The 26,987-nt window shown below is 35.5% G+C and overlaps 1 protein-coding gene across 10 annotated transcripts in view; it reads right to left on the bottom strand.

Moving 5' to 3' along the window:
- LOC145662627 (uncharacterized) overlaps positions 1-26,987 on the bottom strand; it is a 257,675-nt gene that overhangs the window by 93,617 nt on the left and 137,071 nt on the right. For 2 of the 10 annotated variants that reach the window (XM_081728393.1, XM_081728375.1), the window contains one exon: positions 114-4,873. The exons of 6 other annotated variants lie outside the window; for them this stretch is intronic. In XM_081728393.1, coding sequence (XP_081584519.1) covers positions 4,632-4,873 — 242 coding nt within the window. In that variant the 3' untranslated portion in view covers positions 114-4,631. Of the gene's footprint in view, positions 1-113; positions 4,874-18,576; positions 18,756-23,358; positions 23,981-26,987 lie in introns of those variants that run through there. 2 more of the 10 variants (XM_081728383.1, XM_081728372.1) reach the window with 2 other exon arrangements.

A 26,987-nucleotide genomic window follows, 5' to 3' on the forward strand; every position in this document is an offset into this window, starting at 1 on the left:
TCATATAAAAGAAATATATATATAAACATAACACTTATTAACAAAAAAAAAATATGAGTAAATTTCATGAATGTTCTTACACAGCAAAACAGCTTTCTTGTTCTTTCTTTCTATTTTTCTTTCTGTTTCTTTTTGTATATATCTTGTAACGTACAACAATTTATTCACAATAATTAAACTATTATCGCAAGATAAATTTACTCTTAGCCAAAGTAGCATTGGCTCAACAGCTCCGGCTATTTGACATATACTTAATCAGTATATTCTGGAAGCTTCCATAAAGTGGACATGAAAATTTACACATGACAATTCGGCACTTGCCTGCTAAACTGAAGGGCTGCTTAACAAATTACAATATAGCGGATTCTCGTAAACAAATAATACCGGTCTAACTACCAATATATTAAAATGCTAAGGTTTATATGTTTGTGGTCACGAAAAGTTTGTGGACGTTTATACGTTTGTGGCCAATTATTTTGACAATGATATCACGGAAACCACAAACTCTAGAAACATGCCGTTTTCAATGATCGATTGCAAATTTTGTGTAGATTGTTCAGTTCTAATTGAATATTCTTTTTAAAAAAGTTATTTCTTTATTAATTTTTTTAGAGGTGCACAGAAAGTATTGGAATTTTAAAAAGTAAAGCATCACATCCTACGAGTTATACATTCCAACACCAAACATTTATATATGAGGTTAGTATTCTCTCTCCAGCGTTTATTTCATGGCCAAATGATGAAAACCGAAGAATAACCATTTCTCCAGTCCAAGATGAATCTTTATTTGTTTGGAGTGTTTTGTCCAATGGACACCATATATCACTCACATTATAATTAATTGTGTGTGTAATGATTTGTTTATTATATATTGCATGCAAGAAGAAACAAAACACTGATTATACATGAATCAGAAACTCCAACCGAAAGTAGGCTCAAATCTTCCAAACAGTTCGAGATATTGAAAAATCTTCCCTTTATTGCCGATTTTTATTAAGACGTCCTTCACTTCTGTTTGTAAATGGACATGCACAGAAGTCGTAAGGAATGACAAAGAAATTCATATGTGAATGATGCGCTGTCCAGAGAACAGGTTCAGCTAGTAAATATTTAATTTCCAACAAGATATATAAATTAAAAGAACTTATAGATTTGTAATTGAAAGGTTCTCATAGCATTTATGAAATCAGGGGGGAAAAAAATACACAATCAAAAGCTTTTAGGTTTAACGCTGCTACGTCAATCAGGCATATGGTTAATGGCAATAATGCGTTTTCGGTACAATAACTGATCATTTAGAACAAAATTACTTAGTATGTTACGCACTAATTTATTTAGCGTATTCCACAAAATATTGGATAAATATTGATAGTACTTCTACTTAGGTATGATAAAACTCTTTGCTAAGCATGTATGCCGTGAGCAAAAGTAGGAAACATCTCAGGCACAATCCAACTATTTCATATTCTCTACATCAACGCGAATAATCAAATTATAATCTTTCATGAAATCAAGTTCAAAGACCGAATCAAGACCGTCTTCTATCAGGTATTCAATTATTACAGGAATATTGCACTAAGTATATCAATCTCAAAGGTGGCTTCTAGTTCAATAAAATATAATGTTCAATTCTCAGTGCAGATATATATATATTTTTTTAATAGTAGAACTAAGAAATACTTAGTCGTGTAAGGAGTATATCCGAAAATGTCGACAAATACAGCATTAACGATGTGTCATAACTGCATCATAATTCACTGGTGTTATATGTGAAGTTAAAAGGTTTCAGAAAGTGAGGAAGAAATACATGCAATTTATATAACTTCGGCCAAAATAAATAATGACCGAAAAGGAACAAAGTTAATAAATAAATAAATAAATAATCTGGAACAGAATTTTCTGTAACACCGACACGATGCTACAGCCAATGAATTGATAACCAAAGCAGCCAATTGGAAGGAAGCTTTGCAATTATGTACTGTTTTAAAGAGCTCACAAGATGCTTCTATTACAGGGTGTCTACTAAAATTCCAAAATGAAATTTCGTGACTTTTTCGTAACCTTTTCTTTACCAAACCATTAACCCTTTTAAATTCTGGCCTTTTTTGGCGTTTTTCTCGAGTCTGAGATAAGCAGCGACAATTTCATCCCTATTTACCCTAGGATCATGGTTCATAGCTCGTTCTTTTCAGAATGGAACAGTCTTTCAAACAGCACCACTTACTTACATGTCCCTATGATGTACCGGAGGGAAAATATGAGGGAAAATCGGGAATTTTGGGATTTAAAAAAATGTTTGGAGCCCTCTGGACCCCACATGGGTCTACGCACGACTCTTTTTTTTTTAAATACTACTTAATGTACTAAACAATTGTACCAAATTTTGTTCTCATAGGCTGAATAGTAAGGGAGGGAAAATCTTTTTACCTATGTGGAAAAGCATCAAAAATGCACCCAAAATAGGCCTAAAAACACAAAATGTAACTTTAAAATTTCTTGACACGTCCCTATTTACCCTAGGATCATGGTTTATACCTCGTTCTCTTCAGAATAGAGCTTACCTTTTCAAAAGTACTATTCAAATGTCCCTATGATGCATCTGAGGGAAAAATGCAGAAATCCCTCACCTTTTCTTTAATAAATCCTTCGTTTTAAATTTTGGGGCCCTCTTGAGCCGCCCCTGTTAACGCGGACATCAGAAATATGCCCCATTTCACCTTAAATGACCCGGATGAAATTAAAAATTTTCTGAGACGTCCCTAATTAATCTAGGATCATGGTGTATAGCTCGTTCTTTTCAGAATAGAACAACTTTTCAGACGGTACTATTCGCATCTTTCCATTGTGTATATAAAGCGAGTAAATCGGGAAGAAAGGGAATTTTTAACAAGAAAAATCCCTTTCCCCAGTTTTCTCCCTCTGGAGCCGCCCTTTTTCAACGCAGACATCAGAAAAAATTCAGGAAGCAGCAACTGGTATGTTGACTGCGTGTACAAAATTCCAGGCTCCTATCTTGAGAAATAAGGGCGGGAAAAACATTTACCAATGTGCTACGCATATTCCCAGAATATTGCACATGCCTGCTTATACAAGGTCTCAGATAAAAATTTCCTGACACGTCCCTAATTAACCTAGGATCATGGTTCATAGCTCGTTCTTTTCAGAATAGAACAACCTTTCAGACGGTACTACTCACATCTCTTCATCGTGTATACAAAGCGAATAAATCGGGAAGGGATTTTTTAACAAGAAAAATCCCTTTCCCCAGTTTTCTCCCTCTGGAGCCGCCCTTTTTTAACGCAGACATCAGAAAAAATTCAGGAAGCAGCAACTGGTATGCTGACTGCGTGTACAAAATTCCAGGCTCCTATCTTGAGAAATAAGGGCGGAAAAATATTTACCAATGTGCCACGCATACTCCCAGAATATTGCACATGCCTGCTTATACAGGGTCTCAGATAAAAATTTCCTGACACGTCCCTAATTAACCTAGGACCATGGTTCATAGCTCGTTCTCTTCAGAATGGAACACTCTTTCACATCGTATTTTTTTTTTAAATTTCCCTGAAAAAATTCGCACTTCCCCCCCTTGTCACCCCTCTGGACTCCGCCCATGTTAAGGTACAGAGCTGAAAAATATGGTAAATACTAGGGTATACACTAAATGTTTGTACAAAATTTCAATCTTCTAGCTGCAAAAGTAAGCCCGCTACAAAATAATGTACTTAGGTGTAACAATATATATATATATTTCCGCTTATGACGTCATGACCCCGAGATGCAAAAACTCCCCACGAAACACGTTCTACAATGCTTCTATGCTTCAGAAAGCAAAAAATCCGAGGTAAAAAGCTTTATTGGTTCATTTTTAAGCCTAAAAAGAAGGCACTGCTCCATGGAAACTATAGTTCCCATAAAATTTAAAAGGGTTAAATTTAGTAACATTCTCAAGAGCGAATTTGGGCCGAATTTTCATGCATGCGATAGAAGCGTGCTTTGCTTGCGATTTGGTACCGTCTAAAGGCAACCATAGACATTTTTGGTGGTGAATTTTGACGTTTTATATAACAAAAATTTTCCAGTCCGTACTTACATTTGTACAGATTTAAAAAATCGTGACCCAAAAGCTAAATTTCGTGACTTTGTCTTGACTTTCATGGCCGATAGACACCCTGTATTCTCAATTGTTTGTTTAATTAAGTGCTCGCAACATAATGATTCTCTTACTTTATTTGATGAGTAAGAATAAAAACAGAATTTATGAAAAATAACAGTAAAAATATTATTGTTACAACCACAATGTAATTGATACTGAACAAATCCTACGTAACATCTATGCTATTACATGATGAATATAAAATTAGGAAAAAAAAAACTACTCATGGGAAAGTATGAACTTTTATTGTAGTCCTTTGGTACAACGTACTTAATTGCTTTGTTCAGACAGTAGTAAACAAAATATAAATTTTCTTGCTTTAGCCCTAACATCGGGCAAAGATTACTTGTCGACAGGTAAATACGGTGAAAGAAAACTTCAATGTACATCACACCTCACTGAATGATCAGGTTATGTTAATCGCTATTTTCACATGACACTCAATTAAATTAGTTATCAAGTTTCCAACAATGTTTTAAGTTCTTCTACGTCGTAATGGCTTTATTCCTCTCCGTGTCATGTAGTCTCGCAGTGTAGTACGAGGAATGTCAAAGTCTCTTGAAACAGCACTCATATTCCGTCCACTTAGCACTCTTTGCGCCGCTTCTTGAAGTAGTTGTTCTTCATGTCTTCGCCAAGGACGTGGTGGCATAACGGAAAAACTCGCTGGATCTGTTGCCATAGTGGGGCCAGGAACGGCTTCATCAGTCCACAATACTGGAAACAGCATACATACATTCTTTTTACTCTAAATATAGTTATAACAATTGTGTGTGTATTCACAAAATATACTTTACATAATAGTAATATTGATTATATCTTAGGTGCAATTATAGATGATTTCATTAACACGGAAATTTGACTGTCTTGTAATTTATATTCTATAATGCACGCATTATACCTTCGTGTACCCAAATAGTTACTACGCGTGGTCCAAGGGTTGATTCTCGATGGACTAGGAACTATCGTTACTGTCCCAGCGTCGCAAAATAATTGGGAGGCTAGTTGAATGGAGCAGGGGACTGTGAATAAAAAAAGTAAAAAATTACCCAGTCCTTAATAGGCTGAACATACCAGGGTTTAATTGCAATGTAAGTCATTTATATTGAAACACCACATAGTTTTGTCGTATTCATTTTTAAACACACACACACACACAAAAAAAAAGTCATTTTTCTGCAAACAGAAAGAGAGGAACTTGAAAACACTGAAGAATAATTCAGATTCTCTCGCGTGCAAAATTTTACACAAGAACACCTACACATGGCATCGTAAGATGTACACAAAAGTTTTTTTTTTTTTTAATTTATTATTATTTCGTTTTTCAGCACTAAACTATTCTGTTTACCACATCAACGCTAATATTTTTGTAGACTAAAATAAGAATCTGATGTGTTCTCTATTTACAAGCTTGAGACCCATATTTTCTAGAATACCAGATATAAAGAAAGGATCGCAGAATCTCTGCCTATCCTTTGTGTATTGGTGGTCATTGATACAATAAAAGAAAGTGAAGTCATGTGTTTTGTTTAGGAACTTGGACAGCCCCCACGGTTGGTGCGGTAGACAGAGAATTTGAAGTTAATCTTGCTATAATAGATAGCTTCCACTGCCTTGCTAACAGTAAAATACAGTAGTCAAGGTAACTCGATTGATAAGGGAAAGTTTTAGACAGATAATGTATCATTATATATTTTATTATTTTATATTGCACTAATAAAAGTACTTAACTTGTTGGGTTAATTTCCGATTTTGTGGCAGGCTGAAGTATACGGGTTTCCCTTCTATGAAAAATTCAAAACTAAATACACTATTGAAAAAAAAAAATGAAATGATTTTAAAAACGCCCTATGATTACGCTCTTTAGGATAATAAAAAAACTTAAGAGCCTGCCTCACTAAAAATAATACGAACTTTATCATTTTCTTTTGCTTGATGATTCATCAGTGAAAGGAGATAATGAAATGCAACTTACCACAATCATAGATAATGCTATTCTACAACAGAAAATATGAACCTGAAGAATATTCAGTGTTGCCATCCATATAAATTATAGTGTTGCCAGAAAAACAATTTCCCTAAAATCTATGTTAAGACTGCGAGTAAAGGAATGAACTCAACTGTATTTGATTACGTATCATGTTGTCTTGGTTTCTTGTGAATTACTTTTTAATTAACATTATTATTTAGTTTTAATAACTGTATGTTAAAACTATTTTGTTTATTACAAATTAAATACAACTATTATTTAAAAAGTAGTTCACAGGAAACCAAAACAATATGATACGTAACCAAATGCAGTTGAGTTTGCTCCTCTAGTCGCTGCCTTAACTTAGATTTTAGGGAAATTGTTTTTCTGGCAACACTGTAATTTTTATGGATGGCAACACTGAAAATTCTTCAGGTTCATATTTTCCATTGTAGAATAGCATTATCTATGATTGTGGTGACTTGCATTTCATTATCTCCTTTCACTGATGAATAAACAAGCAAAAGGAAAATGGTAAATTTTGTATTATTTTTAGTAAGGCAGGCTCTTAAGAAGTAGGTTTAAAAACTGTGCGTAGAGGTGCGAGCGTGTCTTGAGTTTACCTCCATCATACGACTGACAATTTCATTTGAGATGATTTGAATTTAACAGATTTTATTTAAATATTCTAAAAGCTTTAATGTTTTAGTCTTGCCAGTGTTAATATAAATGTAAGAAAGTATAGATTTCACGCAAAAAGAGAGTCACGCTGTGATGAAGTTTCATGCGTACAAGAAAAGTCTGCAAAAGAATTTTTGATACAATGTTATCAATATTATGATACGTCTACCAAGTTTGGTCGAAATTCCTCTAGCCGTTCCAGAGTTACGTCCGAGTATATATTTATATACATACATCCGAATATAGTATATAATATCTGTATGTGTGTGTATGTTATTAGGGTTGGTCGAATTTCAACTTTTTTTTCGAAAATCGATTCGGCGAAGCGGTTAAAAGGTGTCTTTTAGTGGGCAAAGTGTGCCAGATTTTTTTTCAGAATTTTTAGTCAACGCCTTCATGTGCCGCATCAAGGTTTTATTTTTTATGTATGCAACCCGAACTACACGGTAAAATATTTCATGTTCTTGGCTGTGTAAAACACACACACATATATTATATATGAGGCGTATAGTTTCTAAATCCGCCATCTCCTTCATAAACGGTTTCGAGAAAAACAGGAAAAACTGATAACTCAGAGATTATGTGAGATAAAATTTTCTTTTTAGAAATACTTTACTGCTTTCTGGACATTCATTATAACTACCAAATGACAAAAATCTCTCCCATCCCATTTCTCGGTTATTGCAGAAAGCAGTTTGGAGATGGCGGATTTTGAAAACAACTTTTGGAGATGGAGGACTTTGAAACAAACGTACTTAAGTTTTTGGGGGTTTATTTGCTTCCAAGTCATTACTATTATAATTTCTGATAACTATTTCAGAACAGAACAGTAGATGGAGATAAACTGAATCTAAACAACGATATTAACTTGTTGGGTGACATTATAATGTGCACAAACAAGGAAAAAAAATGAAGCTATAATCATAGTACGTTAGCTATTTACGGCCCCCCAGCCCATTTAGAAATATCGTTTCCTAACATAAGCTTACTTAACCTCACCTCACTAACCTAATCTAACCCATTGGGACCTAACCTAACATAGCCTGACATAACAGGATGGGAACTTCGGAATAAATGCCACCTTTACCAACAAGAAAAGGATTGAAAGTGATCTTTACACTGTTTTCAGATATAGTTCTCATCAGAATCATGTTCGAAACACTGGCATTCAGCCTAATCCTCATCTACACTTTCTTCTGTTGAAGCAGTCAGTCTCTTTTCAGCATCAACATAAATGGCTAAGTTTGAATTAGCACGCCAATTCTCCCCGAAGTGTTTCGTTAGGAGTTGAACAACATCTTGCAACATTTTTTCATTAACATCGGTCTTCAATTCATAGCATAGAATAGAATAGAATCGAGATGATGAGGTTTAGAAACACACTGCTGAGTGTAGATGGCGGCTTTTGAAGAATACCCTGAACTTTAAACCAGTAATTGAGGGTGGAGGTGGCGACATTTCAAACAACTCTTTTCACCATCATGTAGGGCATGGAAAGGAATACCAGTAAATCTACTTAGCTCATTTTTTTTGAAAATTGGAGATGGCGGATTTAGAAACTATACGCCTCATATATATATATATATATATATATATGGGTCATTTGCAAATAAATTGGCTTTTTGGAGACTAAAAACGGCGAAACTTAAATAATTAAAATGTCATTCTCATAATTAGCACTCATAATACGCGCTAAACATTTAAACCATTCATGGTCGAGGCCAATTCATTAATTAAGGTTTTCGCCATTTTTACAGCAAAAAGAGAAATCCAGGCATCAGGAGAATGACAACGTTTTAATTTTATGCTCATAACTGGCAGTCAGAGACTCGTATAACCTTAAACGTTAATACAAGGATAGAGTTGATTTTGAGTTTAACGTCCCGTTCAGCAGCGAGGCAATATGAGACGTGGACCTACTGATTAACGTGGAATCCGAACCACATGAGCTCCCGCCGGGAATAATACAAGGATAATCTTGAACTATAGTTAGAAAGTAAAGAAGTCAGAGCGTGAAACAAAGTTTAAAATTATATTATTATATAAAGAATAGGGAGAACATAAAATAATAAAGCGAAATATATGACATAATACTTAGTTTTAATTACAAGATGCATACAAACGTATATAATATCGATATATTGTATGTTCTACAAAAATGATATATAACAGTAGCATCACAGTCGTTCAGTCTAGTTTAAATTCACATTCGACGGCTATTAGACAAGAAGTCTGAAAATAAACATACCGTTTCATCATGCAAGCTTTGTTTGTTGGAAAGTACAAATTTAATGCAATTTATATATTTTTCACATAACTTCTATAAAACAAGATTCTATCTGAAAGATTGTGACTTTTGTCCGTGTTCAATAATAAATGTAAGAGACCGATCATTAGCTTTCGCAATACTATAGAAGGAAATATATTATTAAATTTAAAAGAACTTACACAGAGTACTTGTTTACCGTTCTATACTTAAAATTTATAGAACTCACGCTGTCCTTTTACAATAATTTCTGGTTGTGGAAGAACTGCAGTAACTTCATAAACATTGCAACTGTAAGTAATACCATTGAGGTTCCTCCTCCATCGTCTCGTGTCTTTATTACACTGAATAAGATACTCAACATTCACTTCACCATCCTTCACATCACTTCTACACAGTGCAATGTATTGAAATGACCTTTTTCTACCCTTTATATTAATACGAATAGATTTTCCCTCTCTAATGTGTCTCAAAGTAGGTATGTTTGCACAAGATTTCTCTTCTGTTGGAATTTGAGAATTAGAGTACTGACCTAATTCATAGTGAGAACAATAGCCTGTACAACTAAAACAAGACAGCATTCTCATTCTGAGCAATCGTCTGTTGCTTGTGTCCTTTTCAGTGACCACTTGACGTACAGGCATGGTTCCTTTAATTGTTTTCTTTCTTCTGGATAATTTGCGTTGCATTTGTTTAATGTCTTCCGATGGTATCTCTTCAATGATTACAGTTTGCATGCTTTCTTTTAAACACTTGACTAAAGCTGCTGAGTTACCAATATCCTTACCCTGTGCATTCGTTTGCATGTGCCTCCAATACCATCTGATGCACCTTTACCATGACCAGCTTCATGATAGTTCCAGCTGACTTTAGATATTTGTGGGTACATTTTTAAAAAAAAATCACTTCACAAAACACTAAACATCAAGTTATTCCTATATTGAGTAACAGGGCTGTCACTCCAAAAATGGATTATATCTATAGTCGGAGACAGTTTTTTCATCACTGGTTGAAGATGGGCCCAAATCGCAGGTACTCCATGTAGAAGGTTACTGGACAGAGTACAAAAACTTCGTATATTAATGTTAGATACTTTTGTCACGGGTATAAACGAGCACCGTGTGCATTGCCACTTGTCTTGATCCTCCAAAGTTAAATGACTGTATTTCTGAATACTTACATGCATAAGTCTCACTAAAATCCATGTGAATTATTGCTTCTCTTTGAGTTATGGTCTTTTTTTGTAATCTTAAACTATTTTGTTAGTGCCTTAACCGAGCCACATGCTTTGAAAAATCATCTACTGTTTCTATTAACTCATTTGTTATTTCTGAAACTATCGTATTTATTTTTTCTTTAACAACAACTTTTTTCACTGATTTGATCGATCCATTGCTATCTGTATAATTTTCAGTTTTTGTGATCCACTTTGAATATTCGGCGTCATGATAATCAAATTCCTTGAAAATGGTTGTTTTCTTGTTGCATCTTTCACATTCTCTTAATAAACATTGTTTCTCTTGTGAGTCACAGCAAATTATTTCTAACATCGAGTCTGGTTTTGACACATCTAACAGCCACATGCGTAGAGAGCTTTGATTAACATTTCCATATTTGAATGCTTCACACATTTGCACATCTCTCTTTAACCGATAGTCATTTTTGTCACCCATTTTGGCCGGTACCGGATAAATGTGCTATACCTGATAGATTTCCTTTTCGGGTTATCTCTCAAATACTTTGTATATAAGGTGGTCATGTCATCTTCCAATACCCTTCGTTGATGCTTTCCACACTTAGAACTGACATAATCCGTTTTTTTCCTGGAAATATTCTACTGATACTGTCTTGTTCGTAAAACGAGATGATATCCCGTTGAAGTTTCAGAGTAGCTGTCTTGAGCACTCTGGTATTTTCTGTCTCTAACATTTTTACGCATCCTCTCTTCAGAAATCCAGCTGCGGACAACATCCGACACGTTTTAAATATTTTTCCTCTGGTTATTAAATATAACATTCGTTTTTTTCTCTCCGAGCCTCCACCCTTCATTGTCTCAACTGATTGTGTTAACTGTTGATTTATAACTTCACCAAAGAGAAATCCTTTTCTCATTTCACTCCTATTTCTTCTATGAGCTTTCCTATTTTCTTTCTTGGAGTTAAAAATAATTCTTTGTTTGAGTTAATTTCCCTAGAAAATTTCGTTTTCAATCTTTGCAGCCGTTTCTATTTATCCAACTTTCTCTTCAGATGTTTAATCACTTTTCTTTTGCTCTCAACTCGCAATTTTTCTCTTCTTACTTTCTTTTCCTCATGTTCTGTTGTCTTTCTAATTTCTGCCACAATTTCTGGGGAATGTGGAATATCCTTGTATTCCGAAGCACTGTCTGGTGGGATAATATCACAAGAAATATTGGTATTACTAGCTACTCTCCGCCTGTATCTCATTCTTGCTGTGTTTCGACGCCACTGTTTTCTCTTCATTCGCTTTTCCCTTTCTGATATATCTTTGATGAGCTTAACCTGCCCTTTCTTCCGTCTTCTTTGGTATTTCATTTTGGACACTTCTTTTAATTCTGCAGCGAAGGAAGGATGTTCCGTAGCTTTTTGCTTCAGTCTCTCATATCTTCGACGTTCAGCTTCCTTTTTTTCCTTAAGACGCTCTTCATTACTTTGCTTCTTTCTTGTCACCTGCAAGTGACAAGGAAGTCCACTTCAGATCCCTTATAAGTAACGTCTGGGTGGTCTGACTCCTGATAACGTAGTAGTTGCCATTCTCCTGGCTAGTCGGTCATTCTCCTGGCACGAAAATGCCAGGAGAATGACTGCGTAATTACGACAGGAGAATGACATTTCACTAACATTTCGTTAAAATCTTACACCGTATTCATCTGTTACATGAAATGGTGTACTCATTTTAAACATATCTGTTTTGTCCCTTTCAAGAAAGGTAAATAATTTATATATTGTTAACAACAAATAAAAATTACTCACCAGAAGAATGACTGGAAATGCAGCAAATAATTATATACCTACTTCGCAGTACACTTACTTAGAAACTGGCTGATTCAACACCCAATTTGAATAGTGTTGCCAATATCACAGATATAGAAGGGACTATCTGTATAAAAATGAACTCTTACGATTTTGTACATGCAAACAAGAAATCACCCAGAAGAATGACAGAAATATTAAGGACAGAGTTTGATGTTAGAAAAATTATTATAAAAATATTTTTTTGCTTTCTCTTTTTGAATTGGAAAATTGCCATGTACGTATTTCAAATATTGTGTGTGAAATTTGTGAAATAGAATTGTCATCAAAAGAAAATATACAAAAGTTATTAGTAATATTTGTACATAGGGACACCCAGGAGAATGACATTTCTATTCATCTTTCCTCTCAAAATATATGAAATCATTTTGAAATATGTAAAAAATACTGATTACGAGATTGATATATTTATAAATAATATCTCTCTCTAAAAGAACTCATTTTTAAAAAACAATTTTTTAACTTACTATTGAAAGACTTCAAAAGGCCAATCTATTTGCAAATGACCCATATATATATAGGAACAGCTTGAACTATACCTAATTCACCTTCCAAAATCTCACTTAGTTCTTCGCAGTGCAGTTGTTCGCTTAAATTGGCCATATTTCAACGTTTAAGGCAAGAAGATTGTGTTTTTTTTATTTGTATGCACAAAAAATTGATTTGTTTTTGTTTACGCTAAGAGTAGAGTTTATTTACTTATTTATTTATCTTTTGTTGTAATGCAATTCATTATCAACATTTACGATCATTTATTCTTTGTCCAAAATAACCCAGAACTCACCACGAGGAGGTGACTGCACTTCGAGTTCCACCCACTTTTAGTTAAGCCCTGTCTAATTTTCTGCCATGGCCTCACTTGCTTGCGTCCTCTCTTACTTGCTTTACTTCTCTAGATGGCATAGTCTTTTTCTCGATCCGAGTGTTGGCATTTTCTTGCTAGAAACCAAGGCACAGCGTATGAATCCATCACAACCTGCCGACCCACACACGGAGAAGCTTGCGTCACCAAACCCGCCATTCACTCTACTGCTTGGGTATGGCATGGTAACGCAGTTATTTCTTCTCCGAGTATTGCAACTGAGTAAATATTTTCTTCAATCTCGTCGTCGGAGAGCATAGTGAGCTGAGGTTCTGTTGAGAACAAGGTCATCCACTCCGCCATGTCGTAGTAATCGTCCGCGTCAAAATTTATTTTTAAGAACTGCGAATTATTGGAAAATACAGAGAATACTATCTGCTTAGATTTCGTGGGTAGAAATTGGGCTAGATGTCCCAAATTCCATAAATGCCGCGGTCCTTCACAGCATGATTGCTTTTGCTGGACGGCAAACCAGGTCCGGGATACACCATGACATGTATTGTACATGACACAAGAATGCCTCGCAAGGTCTCGCTGTGCTAATGTATAAACGAAGAATGTGACATGCCTTGTTGAGCCAACGTGACTGGACCACTGGACCGGGTTTCTTGTTCGTCAAGTTTGAAGAACAGTATCCTGAGTGAATTGCTCTGCAGATTGCTAGTAAATATTGTTGGTCCGCACTGAGGTCTTCAACTTTTGCGAATTCATCCAACCAGTCAAGATTTATTGCTTGGTATTTCACCAAGGGCGCTTCCTCGTACTTGTCGAGCTTTCTTCGGATGGGTCCCAAAAGTTTTTTTGGACCCCATTGCTCCCCCGTCGAGATGTCATATTAAGTAACGAGGCGGCAGTTCATTTCCGTGAAGAAGAAAAACGGTCCATTGAAGTTCGTTTTTTTTTTTCTTCCTTTCTTTTAACAATGTAGAGCCCCTTTAAATCTTCCCGTGTTGATTGGTGTACCGTCATAGCCAGCTGCTGCCACCGTTGACAGATCCGTTCCGTTTTCCTCCAGAAATTCGTACGCAGACGTGGCGATGTCCTCTCCACTACCAGACTTCGGCACGACGTTGCCCAGGTATGTTGAACCTGGTTCTTCCACTATTGTTAAAGTGTTCTTCTTCGATCTGCCGTCGATACCAATGTTTTTCTTTCTTCGCTTAGAGTCTGGTCTTTTCTCCACCGAAGAAGACTCTTCTAACAGATTTTCCGGCTATGTCGTTACTTTCTTGAACAGCTGCGCTGAGTTTACTCTTTCCCTCCTAATCATATTTTTAACAACAACAAGGTTTTTGCGCTTCGTTTAAATGTCTCCTGCATCTTGAATGGCTGCACTAGAGATTAGTGAAACTGCCCAGAGAATAACTACGTTTCCATGCCATACCCAAGCACTACAGCGAATGATGCGTTTGGTGACGCAAGCTTCTCAATCCGTGTGTGGGTCGGCAAGTCGCGACGGATTCATACGCTGTGTCTTGATTTCTAGCAAGGAAATGCTAACACTCGGATCGAGGAAAAGACTATGCCATCTAGAAAAGTAAGTGAGGACGCAAGCAAGTGAGGCCATGGCAGAAAATTAGACAGGGCTTAACTACAAGTGGGTGGAACTCGAAGTGCAGTCACCTCCTCGTGGTGAGTTCTGGGTTATTTTGGACAAAGAATAAATGATAGAGTTGAGTTGATTTTAGTTTTTAGCGTCCCTTTCAGCAGCGAGGCTATATGAGACGTGGACCTACTGATTAACGTGGAATCCGAACCACATGAGCTCCCGCCGGGAATCGAGCCCGGGTCGAATAAATGATAGAGAGTGTTGATATTGAATTGCATTACAGCAAAAGATAAATAAATACATAAATAAATAAGTAAATAAACTCTACCCTTAGTCTAAACCAAAATAAATCAATTTTTTGTACATACAAATGAAAAACGCAATCTTCTTGCCTTAAGCTTTGAAATTTGGCCAATTTAAGCGAAGAACTGCACATAAGTGGGCTTTGGAAAGATGCATTAGGTATATTTCAAGCTGCCCCTAAGGCTGAATCTAAAAAGAAGACGAAAATATATGTATTTTACATAGACAAAAACGTGAAATATTGTACCGTGTAGTATGGGTTGCATACATTTTTCATAAAACCTCGATGAGGCACATGAAGGCATTGACCAAAAATTCTTTAAAAAATCTGGCACACTTTGCCCACTAGAAGACACCCTATAACCGCTTCGTCGAACCGATTTTCGAAAAAAGTTGAAATTCGGCCCACCCTAGTATGTACAGTCCGCAGCAAAAAAACCTGCAAAACATGAGCATGTAAGTTTATTGTGAAACGACGCAGTCTCTTGCTCCAAAATAAGTGTGCAAGGGAGGACGCCGAAGTTTCTCCTGCGTGATTCGTGCCACTTAGACGTTATGTTGATTTCCTGGGCTGTTAGGCGTAGTTTCACAATACATTTACATGCTCATGTTGCAAGTTTTTTGCTGTGGACTGTACAAACAACGCCTACATTCTCAATCCAGCTGACATACCCTTTCTTGCCCAAACTTGGCCATAAATGTCATCGGGATTGTCATTTAACAGCTGCGGAAACTATGGATTCTACACTACTCTCCGTCATCTTACGAGTTAAGACATTTTCCACCTTTTCTTACCTCCCATGTTGATGGAGACTAAACTTTGACTTTAACGATATCTGGAGTGTGACTATTCATCTCAGCGACACCGAAAAGTATGAATCAGTAGTTTTCGATTATTTTTGCATGTCATCATTCCCTCAAAGGTGCTAGGCTGGCCACCCGTCACCTGATATGTTCGTGTGCGATTACTTTTTGTGGGGAAACATCAAGTTTAAGGTGTATTGCAACAACACTCTCATTGTCTTCAAGAACTGCAGCACAACATTTCTGATGAGATTGTAGCAATTCCAGAGCCCAGCAGCGATTTGCCTTCTGCAACTTGGTGACCAGGGCTTAGCAGTGCCAAGAGATGAATGATCATTTTCAACATCTGCTATAAGCAGGTTAGCGAACTATTTCCTTCCCTTTGCTGTTTCTTTGTACCCTGGAACTCTATTATTTGGGCTACTTTTATTTGCCCCACCCTGTATAACCTTTTTTTTTTTCTTTTTTTAAATCAAAGATGGACGCTTATATGTCTGCCGACATATTTTCATACCTAAACATTTGGGAAAATATCCTGGGGTCACTATGAATTAATCAGATATTAACTGGGTGGGGAGAGCACTCAATCTTGATATAGATTTAAACATTATTACCTGTAGAACCAAACACTAAAGATTGAATTATAAATTTAAAAATGTGCAGTTTCTCTAATAGTCAAGTATTTCTACCCCCCCCCAAAAAAAAAAAAACTCCTTACAAGAAATGAAATGTTAAAAACCAAATATGACAACATATTTAGAAAATATATTTTAAGTTTTATATTAGAATTAATTACAAATTTTGGTAGAAAACATTTTATTTTCATATTGTATATTCCTTACACACTTGAATTATCTCTGTTACATATTCACGTATATATTTCGATATTTGGAATATAATAAAACGGGTTGTAATGACAAAGGAACGTACTAATATTGATTTTATTATGCAAAACTGCAGATAATAAATAGTGACAAAAAGTTAATATTGATTTTATTATGCAAAACTGCAGATAATAAATAGTGACAAAAAGTTACTATGTAAATCAATTACATGCATTAATAATACAGTTCATACAGAGTAATTTTGATATTGTGTCACATACTTGAATATTTTCAAACAAAAAAAACAATACATTACTTCGAAATTTCGTTTTTTGTTACATACTGTAGTTGAACTTCTGCCTGCTTTGAGGGCAGAATAAATAGAAATGATTGTAAGTTTCACTCACGTCCCACTTCTTCACTGGAATGTTTAAATGCTAACAGAATTGTCATTTCTTACTGATTGAGCTCGGTAAAACCTATTTTAAAACTCCCAATACGATTACAATTCTGTTTGTTCAATGGTCTTTGATGATTCAGTTCATTTCATGCTTTCCCAGTAATACGATAAATATACATACAAAAGCAATAAAGTCCCAGGATTGAATTTTTTTGAACTGGAGGAAGCGGTACAGCAGCACAGGAATAACAGCGCGCCAAGAACGATGATATCTGTCGAGTGACTGGAGCAAGCTTTAAAACACACTAGCCAGCAATCGATTATTCGAGTTCAACAATCATATATACTGTACATTAACTCGGTCGTGTTTTCAGCATAGAGCAGAGGGTTGCAACGAAATTTTGTAAAATTACAAAAATCAGCCATGGAAACTTGTAACTTGCCACAGAATACTCACGTGCATGAATCATTGTCTAGAACAAACACATCTGAATGGTACAAACCATTTTGCGAGAGCAGCAGTCTTTGGAGGACCAAGAGCGAAAACAGATTGTGAGCTCCATGAATAACCTTTCCGGCGATGAAAATCATCTGAACCTTCGCGAAATCAGCAGTGTCCTCGGTATCAATAAGAAAACCATTAGGCGTATCATCCATGAAGATTTTGGGAAAAGGAATACAATGCTTAATGCTGAACAGCAGAGGCAGCGATTGTCAAGCGACAAAGACTTTGTCCTGACAGCGAATTCCCCGCTAATTTTCTCAAACCTATTGTCATTGGGCACGAACATGGTATTTCAAGTGTGCTTCACTGACAACACGTTTAGTCATCGTCCTAGGTCAGATTAGGACCAGGCCAATCAAGGTTCGCATGTAGAAGTCGCGAGTAAAATCTCTGTTAATGGCCTTTCTTAATGCCAACAGTCTCATTGCCAACAACTCTTCCAAAGGCCAGACCATCAGTGGCAGCTTCTCTCTGTAAGTTTTGAAGCGATTATTACAGCGAAAAACGCGTTCAGTCCACAATTAACTCCGACAATGGGCGTCTTTTCCACATAACACTCCCTCGCACAACTGTGACATTATCATCAGGTTGTTTCTGAAGAAAATAAGCCATCGACCATTCACGTACTTACCAGAATTGATTCCAGAGGATTATTGTCTATTCCCGAAGTTGAAAACCCACTTGAAAGGAGGGCAACAAGTTTGAGAAAGTGGAGGTAATCAAGAGAGAATTGAAGGGTATGTAAGAAGAGGACTTCTCCAACAGCTTCCAGTCCCTGTGTCAACAAGCACAGCTGGTTCAGAGATGGTGAGGTGATTACGTAGATAAATGAAGGAACATATCCTTCCTGCAGATATTTTCCAAGTAATGAAATCAGTCCGAGAACTTTATTGCTACACTGTATACCACATAAAACATCACTTCGGAAAAAAAAAAAAAAAAAGGGAAAGAGAGGGAGAACACATACACAAAGGTTTGGGCAAGCCTAACATGTGAACTATCTTTAATAAATACGAATTATCAGCGTTATATTTGTGAAATACACTTCGTGTTTGCTCTTATTCGGTAATTGTTATGTGAAGATCATTTAACAATAACCCAATCAAGGAGTTCTCGGTGTTATTTTGCGCATAAAGTTTTTCAGTGTACTGGGTGGAATACTCCATTCTTTGGCTACTCTACTTAATTTACCACCGTTCCATACTTGTTTAGCTGCTTCTAATAGGTACTGTTTGTCCCATTTCTGGTACTTTCTGGGAGGCTTTACCATTGGTGGTATGTTAAAAATCTCAGGCTCATGTACAGTGTGTTCAGGTTCAGGAGAAATATCTTCAAGTGGATCACCATACGTCCAGTCTTCATCTTTGTCGCATTCAAGTTTTACTGGAAACATCATAGATTGGAATTACTTCGAAGAACTTTTATTTCAGAAAACCAATATAGAGCAGCATTCATAATTTTATACGAACTACATTATCACAACTGACTAATCAAACACAAAGATTTTAGATTCAAATACTCTGATCATAACTGGTATGTTTCTGTAAAATAACTTGTTACAGCTTCCGCTTGACTTTCCAACGTTGACTGGAGAGAGAAACAAACAAACATCAAATAAACAAATATATATATATATATATATATATATATATATAAATAATGTTTATTATATAATTAAGGGAAAATATTGGATAATTTTAATATAATCTTGCATCCTACATAATTACTTCGTACCATAAAATACTCAGGCCGCCACACTGGAGGCTCAGAACACCTCGAAATAGAATCTCCACCCTATTCAAAGCAGAAAGTAATAATGTAAAATGCAGATTTACAATGGGCGATTCTAATATTTACCAACCTTAAATTATTTCTGTAAAATAATTTAAAACACTATTGGAAAATCGTTACAACAGCTAAGCTATCTGCATCAGTGTATCTGCTTGGTATGAATAAGTTTCTCCATAGCCGAAGAAAAAAATCGTCCTTCATTGATACACACTGCACTTATTTACCTAACAGGCTTGTTAAGCCCAAAATTTGATGGCCAATAACATCATCAAAAATCTCCACTTGACCGAATTTGAAATGTCGGTAGACCTTAACAAGCTTAATATGCATATGAAATATCGTGCCCTGTAACTCGAGAATAGAAGATTGCATATCATAATACGTCATATGTGTACTAACATGTATAAGCTCATAAAAGTCATAATGCCAAACTACGTCAAAATCGATTAGTTTTATCACTCTTGTGTTTCAGTGTTTTATTTTTTATTGATTTACTCCACTGACTCTACACTCAGCTTTGATGGCCAATAACTCGGAAACCAAACATCTACACATCATCATGTTTTATACTAAGCTAGCAGAGTACCAAACTCATCAATGTATACTGCCATACTAAGTTTAGACACAATCGGATAAGTTTTTTATCAATCATGATTTAGTGAAGTTGCTTGATTTCACGAGATTCCAAACCTAAATTTGATGGTCAATAAGTCGAAAACCACTGGCCTGCATACTATAATATTTCGTATAATCAGAAGCCTGCACCCCATAATGTTTCATACGTATAGTAAACTCGAAGTTTTAACATCATCCCAATTTGTCACAATCGAATGAGTCCTCTATCGCGCACGATCCTTGTGATTGATTTTTTTAAAAAGAAAAATCAAATGAAAGACGAAAATAAGTTAAAGATATTTTGAGAAGCAGTTCAGTTCAGATGTTAGAGGTTATTGCTAGTAATATCTAAATCTGCAATCAAGTAACTCGCTCTAATTCCTGGAATGCATAAATACCTATTAGGTATGGAATCGGTTGATATGAGTAAGATCCAATTCTGCAAAACCTAAAGAAGCACAGAAAATTCCATCTTAAAAGAGATTGATGTAACCACGATTCCAAAATCAGCATTTCCCACGTGGGGATATTTAAATTGTCTCCTGTAAAGTGTATGTCTCATGGATGAATTTGACTGGAAAAAGGACCTTGCTCAGAGCTTATGGAAATCCAGTTTCTGTTAAATTGGCTGATATTGCAGTATGTTGAGTATTTTAGTCCCCTGATGAAAAGTCTCAATGGGCACGAAGTCCGAAAACATCACGTTATTGAGATATCCGCTGATTATTATCGTCACTTAACCCTTGGAGTACCAAGATGGGGTCATTTTGACCCCAGCGGGACATCATCTATTTTTTATTGCATTAAAAAAATATATGCTGAAATGGTTTTCTAGGAATGCTTCTATAAGAGTCTCTTGGATAATTTTGTGCACTTAACAAGTATCGTAGTCTAATTTGTATTTTTATTTACAGAAATGGAAAATGAGGTCAAAATGACCCCATCTTGGTAAACCATGGAATAAAGAGTTTTCAGTCATATTCCGAGAGGAGGGAAGAAAAAAATTTTCTCATTCCGCCAAATGTAGATGGCGCTTCGGGCACGGCATTTTCGTGCAAGCGAGTTTTGGCGCCAACCTCATTTTGTTAGTTTCTCTTATGTGGTACATTTTCCTCTTTACAATAAATGTTCATTGTTTGTATTGTATTGTATTGTATTGTATATCATTTGATCTCTTTGCTGGTCTTAGTCACAAAAATCTATGGGGTCAAGTTGACCCCATCTTGGACATTTAAGTAAAATTTATATCTTGGTACTACAAGGGTTAAAGGCATACTCTTCCACGTAAATTGGATATAATAATTAGGTCAACATTTTATCTATGAAGTATGAACGAGTCTCACTAGAGTACACTAGGGTTTTTGGAGTCGCTGATTCCGAATCTGAGGTCGGTTAACCTCCATCACGTAATGTTCAAGGTCATTTGAAGGTCAAATCGAGAGAGAACGTTGTAAAACAAAACAAAACAAAAAAAGAACAAAAAGTACATAAATCTTTTTCTGAGGCGTTGGATCCGATTATGTCATTTTCTTAATCCGACATGGTCATTGTTTCGCTCTGATTTTAGGTTCTAAATGACAGAAGTCATTTTATAAAAAAAATGTGGACTGTAATTTGAAATGATGTTACACATTTGCTTCAATTTTACACAAAACAATTCAGTGCCGCCGCAAGTCCGCTTTCATAACCTTGCACACCGCCATCGAACACACATACACTTCTCTCTTTTTCAGTGTTACCAGGTCTTATGTATTAATATAACAAACTTAAACAAAAGTTACTGAAATACATAAAACCCAACAGTCATGTCAAGGTCATTGCAGTCATTACAAGGTCCAACTCAACTCGAAAACCGTCGGAAAAATCTGAAGAAAAAAAAAAATCATAAATAAGGATTTTAGGATAGCTGAAAAAACTTTCAAGGAATCGCAATCACTCCTAGAGCAAGGTTTCCAGATCACTGACCTTAAAGATATATGTGATAGGTGGGGCGAGCATTAAGACATTGTGCACATGTAGCCAGTGTGCTGTGGTTTTTAGGACGGGGTCGACATCAACAAAAAATCAAATACTTCGGTCGAGCTCTACTGGAATATATACAAGATGCTGGTAAACGTAATGAAGTTCAAGAATGGTGAAACGTGAGAGGCAGAATAAATCTTTATTGAAGACCAAGAGAGACTGCAAATGACTGACTAGAAAACTAAATGGAAAATATTAATGGTAAATTCGATTAACACCGACCTCGGATTTGGAATCAGCTATCCATAAAACCTATATATGACTTTTTCAGATTTTTCTGATGGTTTTTCAGGTTTGACCTTAAAATGACCCTGCAATGATCTTTGTCGGATCGAGAAAATGACATAATTGGATCCAGCGACTCAAAGAAAAAAATGTACTTTTTGTTCAGATTTTTGCAGCGTACAGTTTAGATTTGACTATCAAATGACCTTGAACCTGACTTGATGGAGGTTAAACGACCTCGGTGGAATCAGCGATCCCAAAAATCCTAGTATACCCTAGTGAGACTCGTTTATATTTCATAGATAAAATGTTTACCTAATTATTGTATTCAGTTTACGAGGGAACGTATGCCTTTAAGTGACGATAATAATCAGCGGATATCTCCAAAACGTGAGGTTTTCGAGCTTCGTACCCATTGAGACTTTTCATCAGGGGACTAAAATACACAACGGGGACTGCAATATCAGCCAATTTAACGGAAACTGGATTTCCGTAAGCTCTGAGTGGGGTCTTTAGGTTTATATTTAAAGACTACTAATATGGTATCATGATCCATGATGCTTTCTCGACTAACTCTTTCTTTTAAACTTCTATTGTTTCTTTCTATTCAGTTTGATCTGACTTGTAACATATATATATGTTATGGATCCTGGGTAACGCATCCAGAATCTAATGAATCTGGGTAACGCATCCAGAATTACAAAAGTATGATTACATTTGCACGACTCATCAAAATTTACACTAAAGCTATGTTTACCTATTATTTCATAAACTTCGTTAGCGTAACAACGATGATCTCTAACGGTCTACAAGTTTGTAAACACTAACATTGTAGAATTTCGAATTCTCTTAGTCTTAATTTCAATTATTTAACTTCAAATTAATTTTACTTACCTGAAACAGGAATTATGAGAAAGGAATTGTTTACTTATACACAATTATTTACTCGAGAAAGAAATTATTGTTTATGGATACACAAATGACTTTTTTTTTAAATCTACTTTTTAGTTTATAGGTAGTAGAAACATTCTGCACTTTTTATGTAAAAACAAGTACGCTTTTCCAGCGTTTATGCGCCATTACCATTTAGTATTATCCATATGGGCCACGATATACGTACTTGAGATTGTTAGCATAAGGCCAGAAGAAAGAATATACAAATACACACAGTCTCTTTCAATTAAAAGCATTGCTGTCTACTCGGAATCGAGAAATTTGAATTTTAAATATGGCGATACTAATTCTGTCATCCTAATTTACAAGTTTAACTGAAGGCCTTTGGTTCAGGTTCTGTTTGAATAAAAATACTCACACTTTGTAAGTTCAAAGAAATTTTATTTCCCTATTACAAGCAGAAAGCTACAACGAGTCGGTTAAATTATTAAATTCTATTCTGATATATAATATAATCTGGAGGAATAAGAATGTATGTTCACCAATAAGGTCTGCTATACACGGTATAAAACTAAACAATAGCTACTTTAGAGGAAAGTTACTTTCATCACCGTCATCTTACTTGATCATCCAGTTACTGGGCATGTCCATTAAAAGATTTTTCCATTAAGGGTTTGTCTATTGAGGGTACTGTCCAAAATGATAGTTGGGGGACTGGTCTATTTTGGTGTTTGGGAGATTTGTCCTGCTCCCGTCCTGTCCACTTTTCCGACGAGGCAGAAGATTGTTTCGCATCATAAAATTAAAAATAGTGCTCTTGGGAACATTCAACAACTGAGCAACACATCGATAAGGAACACCTTGAACTACCATTTCTGCCGCACGTAACAGTTTCGCTGTATTTGGAGTTTGGCGAATCCTGGGCATAATTTCTGCAAGATTTATTTCGCTAGTTTGCACTACGTCGTCTTCTCGATTCTTCTTGGTGATCTGGATGGGCGGCTCACTACATTCAGAACAGTATCCGGAAAGTTCGCTTCCTCTCTCCAAAGCTCCCATTGCTGAAATGGGAAAAAACTCAAATGGAATTACTAGTTCCCAGCAACAGTAGGAGCTTGAAGAAAGAAAGAAAACCCTCCCATGCAGTGCTTCGAACTTAATAGTAAAATTTTTTGGAAAATACTTTAGAATAATTACTTCTGCATTTTTGTGACAAATAGTCAATACTAAAAGCTGATGCTAACATTTATCGTATACTTCGTTGAAGTGAACTTTCTTCTTTGCATTTTAACCTAAAATTGATGATTGGTAGATCCATAGTGAAATGTTTTTATCAGGTAAAATTTAATTCTTTGTGTAAGTGTAAAACTGAATTCTGTGTGTGCCTAAGGGAGCTCAGGTGCTTTCAGTACCAAAAGGAAGGTAATATTCATATTTTCACAGATGCTTTAAATAAGCTGCCAATCTCCTTGCATTTCATAAGCTCTCTACCCAAAGATATAGAAACAATACACGAATTAATAAAATAAAATATGGCCTTTGAACTGGATTGATAATTTAAAACCGAACACAGTTTTGAATTATATGAGACCGGAACGATGAAAGATATTTTCAAAATTTACTTCTTTCCGTGCAATGAAAACGTAGTGTCCAATATACTTCACATATTTCCACTGCAGTTTTTAGACTATGAAGACTGGTAGTAAGGCTAGCATTCAAATTAACTTTAAACACAAGAGTAATACAATTCATTTACAGTCAGATGGCATGAAAAATACATAAGAAAGCAATACTAAGAATGTGGATATCAATCGCTATGATCACAGCGATTCTGTGTTATGCTGAAAACTTAAAGAGTTCAAAATCTATACACGTCTTGTGAATAAAATGTATTAATATCACTACTTGCGTTCAAATTTTGAACTAGTCCGGGAAGGATCAATCTCGTTGAAAAACTCCAAGAGATGATATTTCTTGCAGGAGGCATTCTACAAACAACTATTTACTACTTGAAGACTACAGTCCCGACCTGAGATGATTTCGAGCTTTCTAGTTAGTTTATGGTATTGAGGAGAATTTCTGACGTAACGAAGAGGACGGTTCATATCGATGCAGTGCAATGAGCTGAATCCAAATTTACTGTATCAGTAATCATGCCAATAAATACATTTTTAAAACAGTAAGTAAACATTATTACTGTTTTAGCTATATTACCATCCACAGCAAACAAAGCACATAAACTAAAACTGGGTAAGATTCTATATAAAATCTAAATTATATTGTCTAATATGCAAAGATTATTCTGAGTTGAGGAATAACAGAACTTATCGATATTGTGTCTTATGATGTTTATAAATTTGCATCCCAACACAATTCCTTACCCCAAATCAGAAATTACGCAGACAAATAAATATGAACATAATGTGCAATTAAAATAATAAATTTTGTTGATATATCAGACAAAGTGGGCAAAAAAATACTAAGGAAAATAACAGTAATGAGTTACGTCACATAAGGTGCAATCAATTCGGATCTGATACTCCTCATATTATTATTATTATTATTATTATTATTATTATTATTATTATTATATTGTATTGTATTGTATTGTATTGTTATTTTCCACTTCTTCCGCTTCCTGTCTGATGAAGCAACAACAAAAATATTTACTCTTATGTGTGTGTGTATTCGAGTTTCTACATGATTTCTGAAAAGTAATTTGTTTTCTATGTACGCTTCTGGCTTCCTATGTTTCAACCATATGCTTTTCTAAATTTACATCCAATTACTGATAAATATTTATTGTATTTTTAGGGGAAAGGAGGAATCGAGATTGACATTTACTGTATATGATATGAATATTTATACAATCTTCCTTCGCAATACAGCCGCGTCAATTGCTTATCCCGTGAATTTTTATTTAATAGGTGTTTTACAGAAGGCTTTCCCCCCAACTGTGGAAACAGGCTAACATTATGCCAATCTATAAATCTGGCAATAAAACTGATGTATGTTCCTATAGACCCATTTCTCTTCTCTCTCCCTTGTCAATTCTTTGCGAGAATATCATTGACAGACTTGACAAGGCCCCTTATTTGAACATTGCACAGCATAGCTTCATGCAACAAAAATCATGCCTCACCAACCTATCAGGATTTCTTATTCATGCTATAAACTGTATTTCAGAAGCCTCTCAGCTGGATGTAATATACTTAGATTCCTCCAAAGCTGTCGACAAAATTGACACATATCTGCTTCTTCATAAGCTATCCAACAAATTTAATCTTCATGACAAATTCCTGTCTTTACTAAAGGATTATTTTACTAATCGTATGCAACGTGTTGTTATGCCAGATGCTTCATCCAAATTTGTCCCAGTTCTTTCTGAGTTCCCCAGGGTAGTGTTCTAGGACTGCTTCTTCTTCTTTACATGGATGATCTCCCTTCCTTCCTGTCTTTATTATCTACGAACATTCTTCTCTTTACTGATGACTAAAATTTTCAATAAAATCTCTACCATAGATGATGTCCTACTACTTCAACAAATTTTCAACAATTTTTTACTAAACTTACGGACTGGTATACGACTTGGAATTTAAAACTAAACTCTCAAAAATTCTGTACTCTTAGTATTTCTTTGAAGAAAAATAAAATTTATCAGAAATATTGTATTAATAGTCCTATCGAAAGACTCGCTACACAAAGATCTCGGAGTATTGTTCGATGAGAAACTTACATTTCGACGGCGAAAGTGCGAAACTTCGTACCTCCACTTTCTATGGAATTTTAGATTTTGGTTGCATTCAATTCCCCACATCTGAATCTACGTGTGCAAAAGCTCGTAAACGAAAACCCAATAAAAAACGAGAAAAACTAACTTTTAAAACCTCGTATCACATGTAAGATAAAGTGGAACGGTTTTTTTGCTCTCCTGAAAAGTTTGGTTTTGATGAATTATGAGGTTTTGCACTTTCGTCATGCTGATCACATCACCTTTACTGATAAGAGTGCTATGAGAATATTTGGTATTCTTTACAGAATTACTGAAATTCGCAATCTCAAATCACT

The sequence above is a fragment of the Thermobia domestica genome, chromosome 10 (assembly GCF_964235325.1).
Source record: "Thermobia domestica chromosome 10, izTheDome1.hap1.1, whole genome shotgun sequence".
Lineage (NCBI taxonomy): Eukaryota > Metazoa > Arthropoda > Insecta > Zygentoma > Lepismatidae > Thermobia > Thermobia domestica.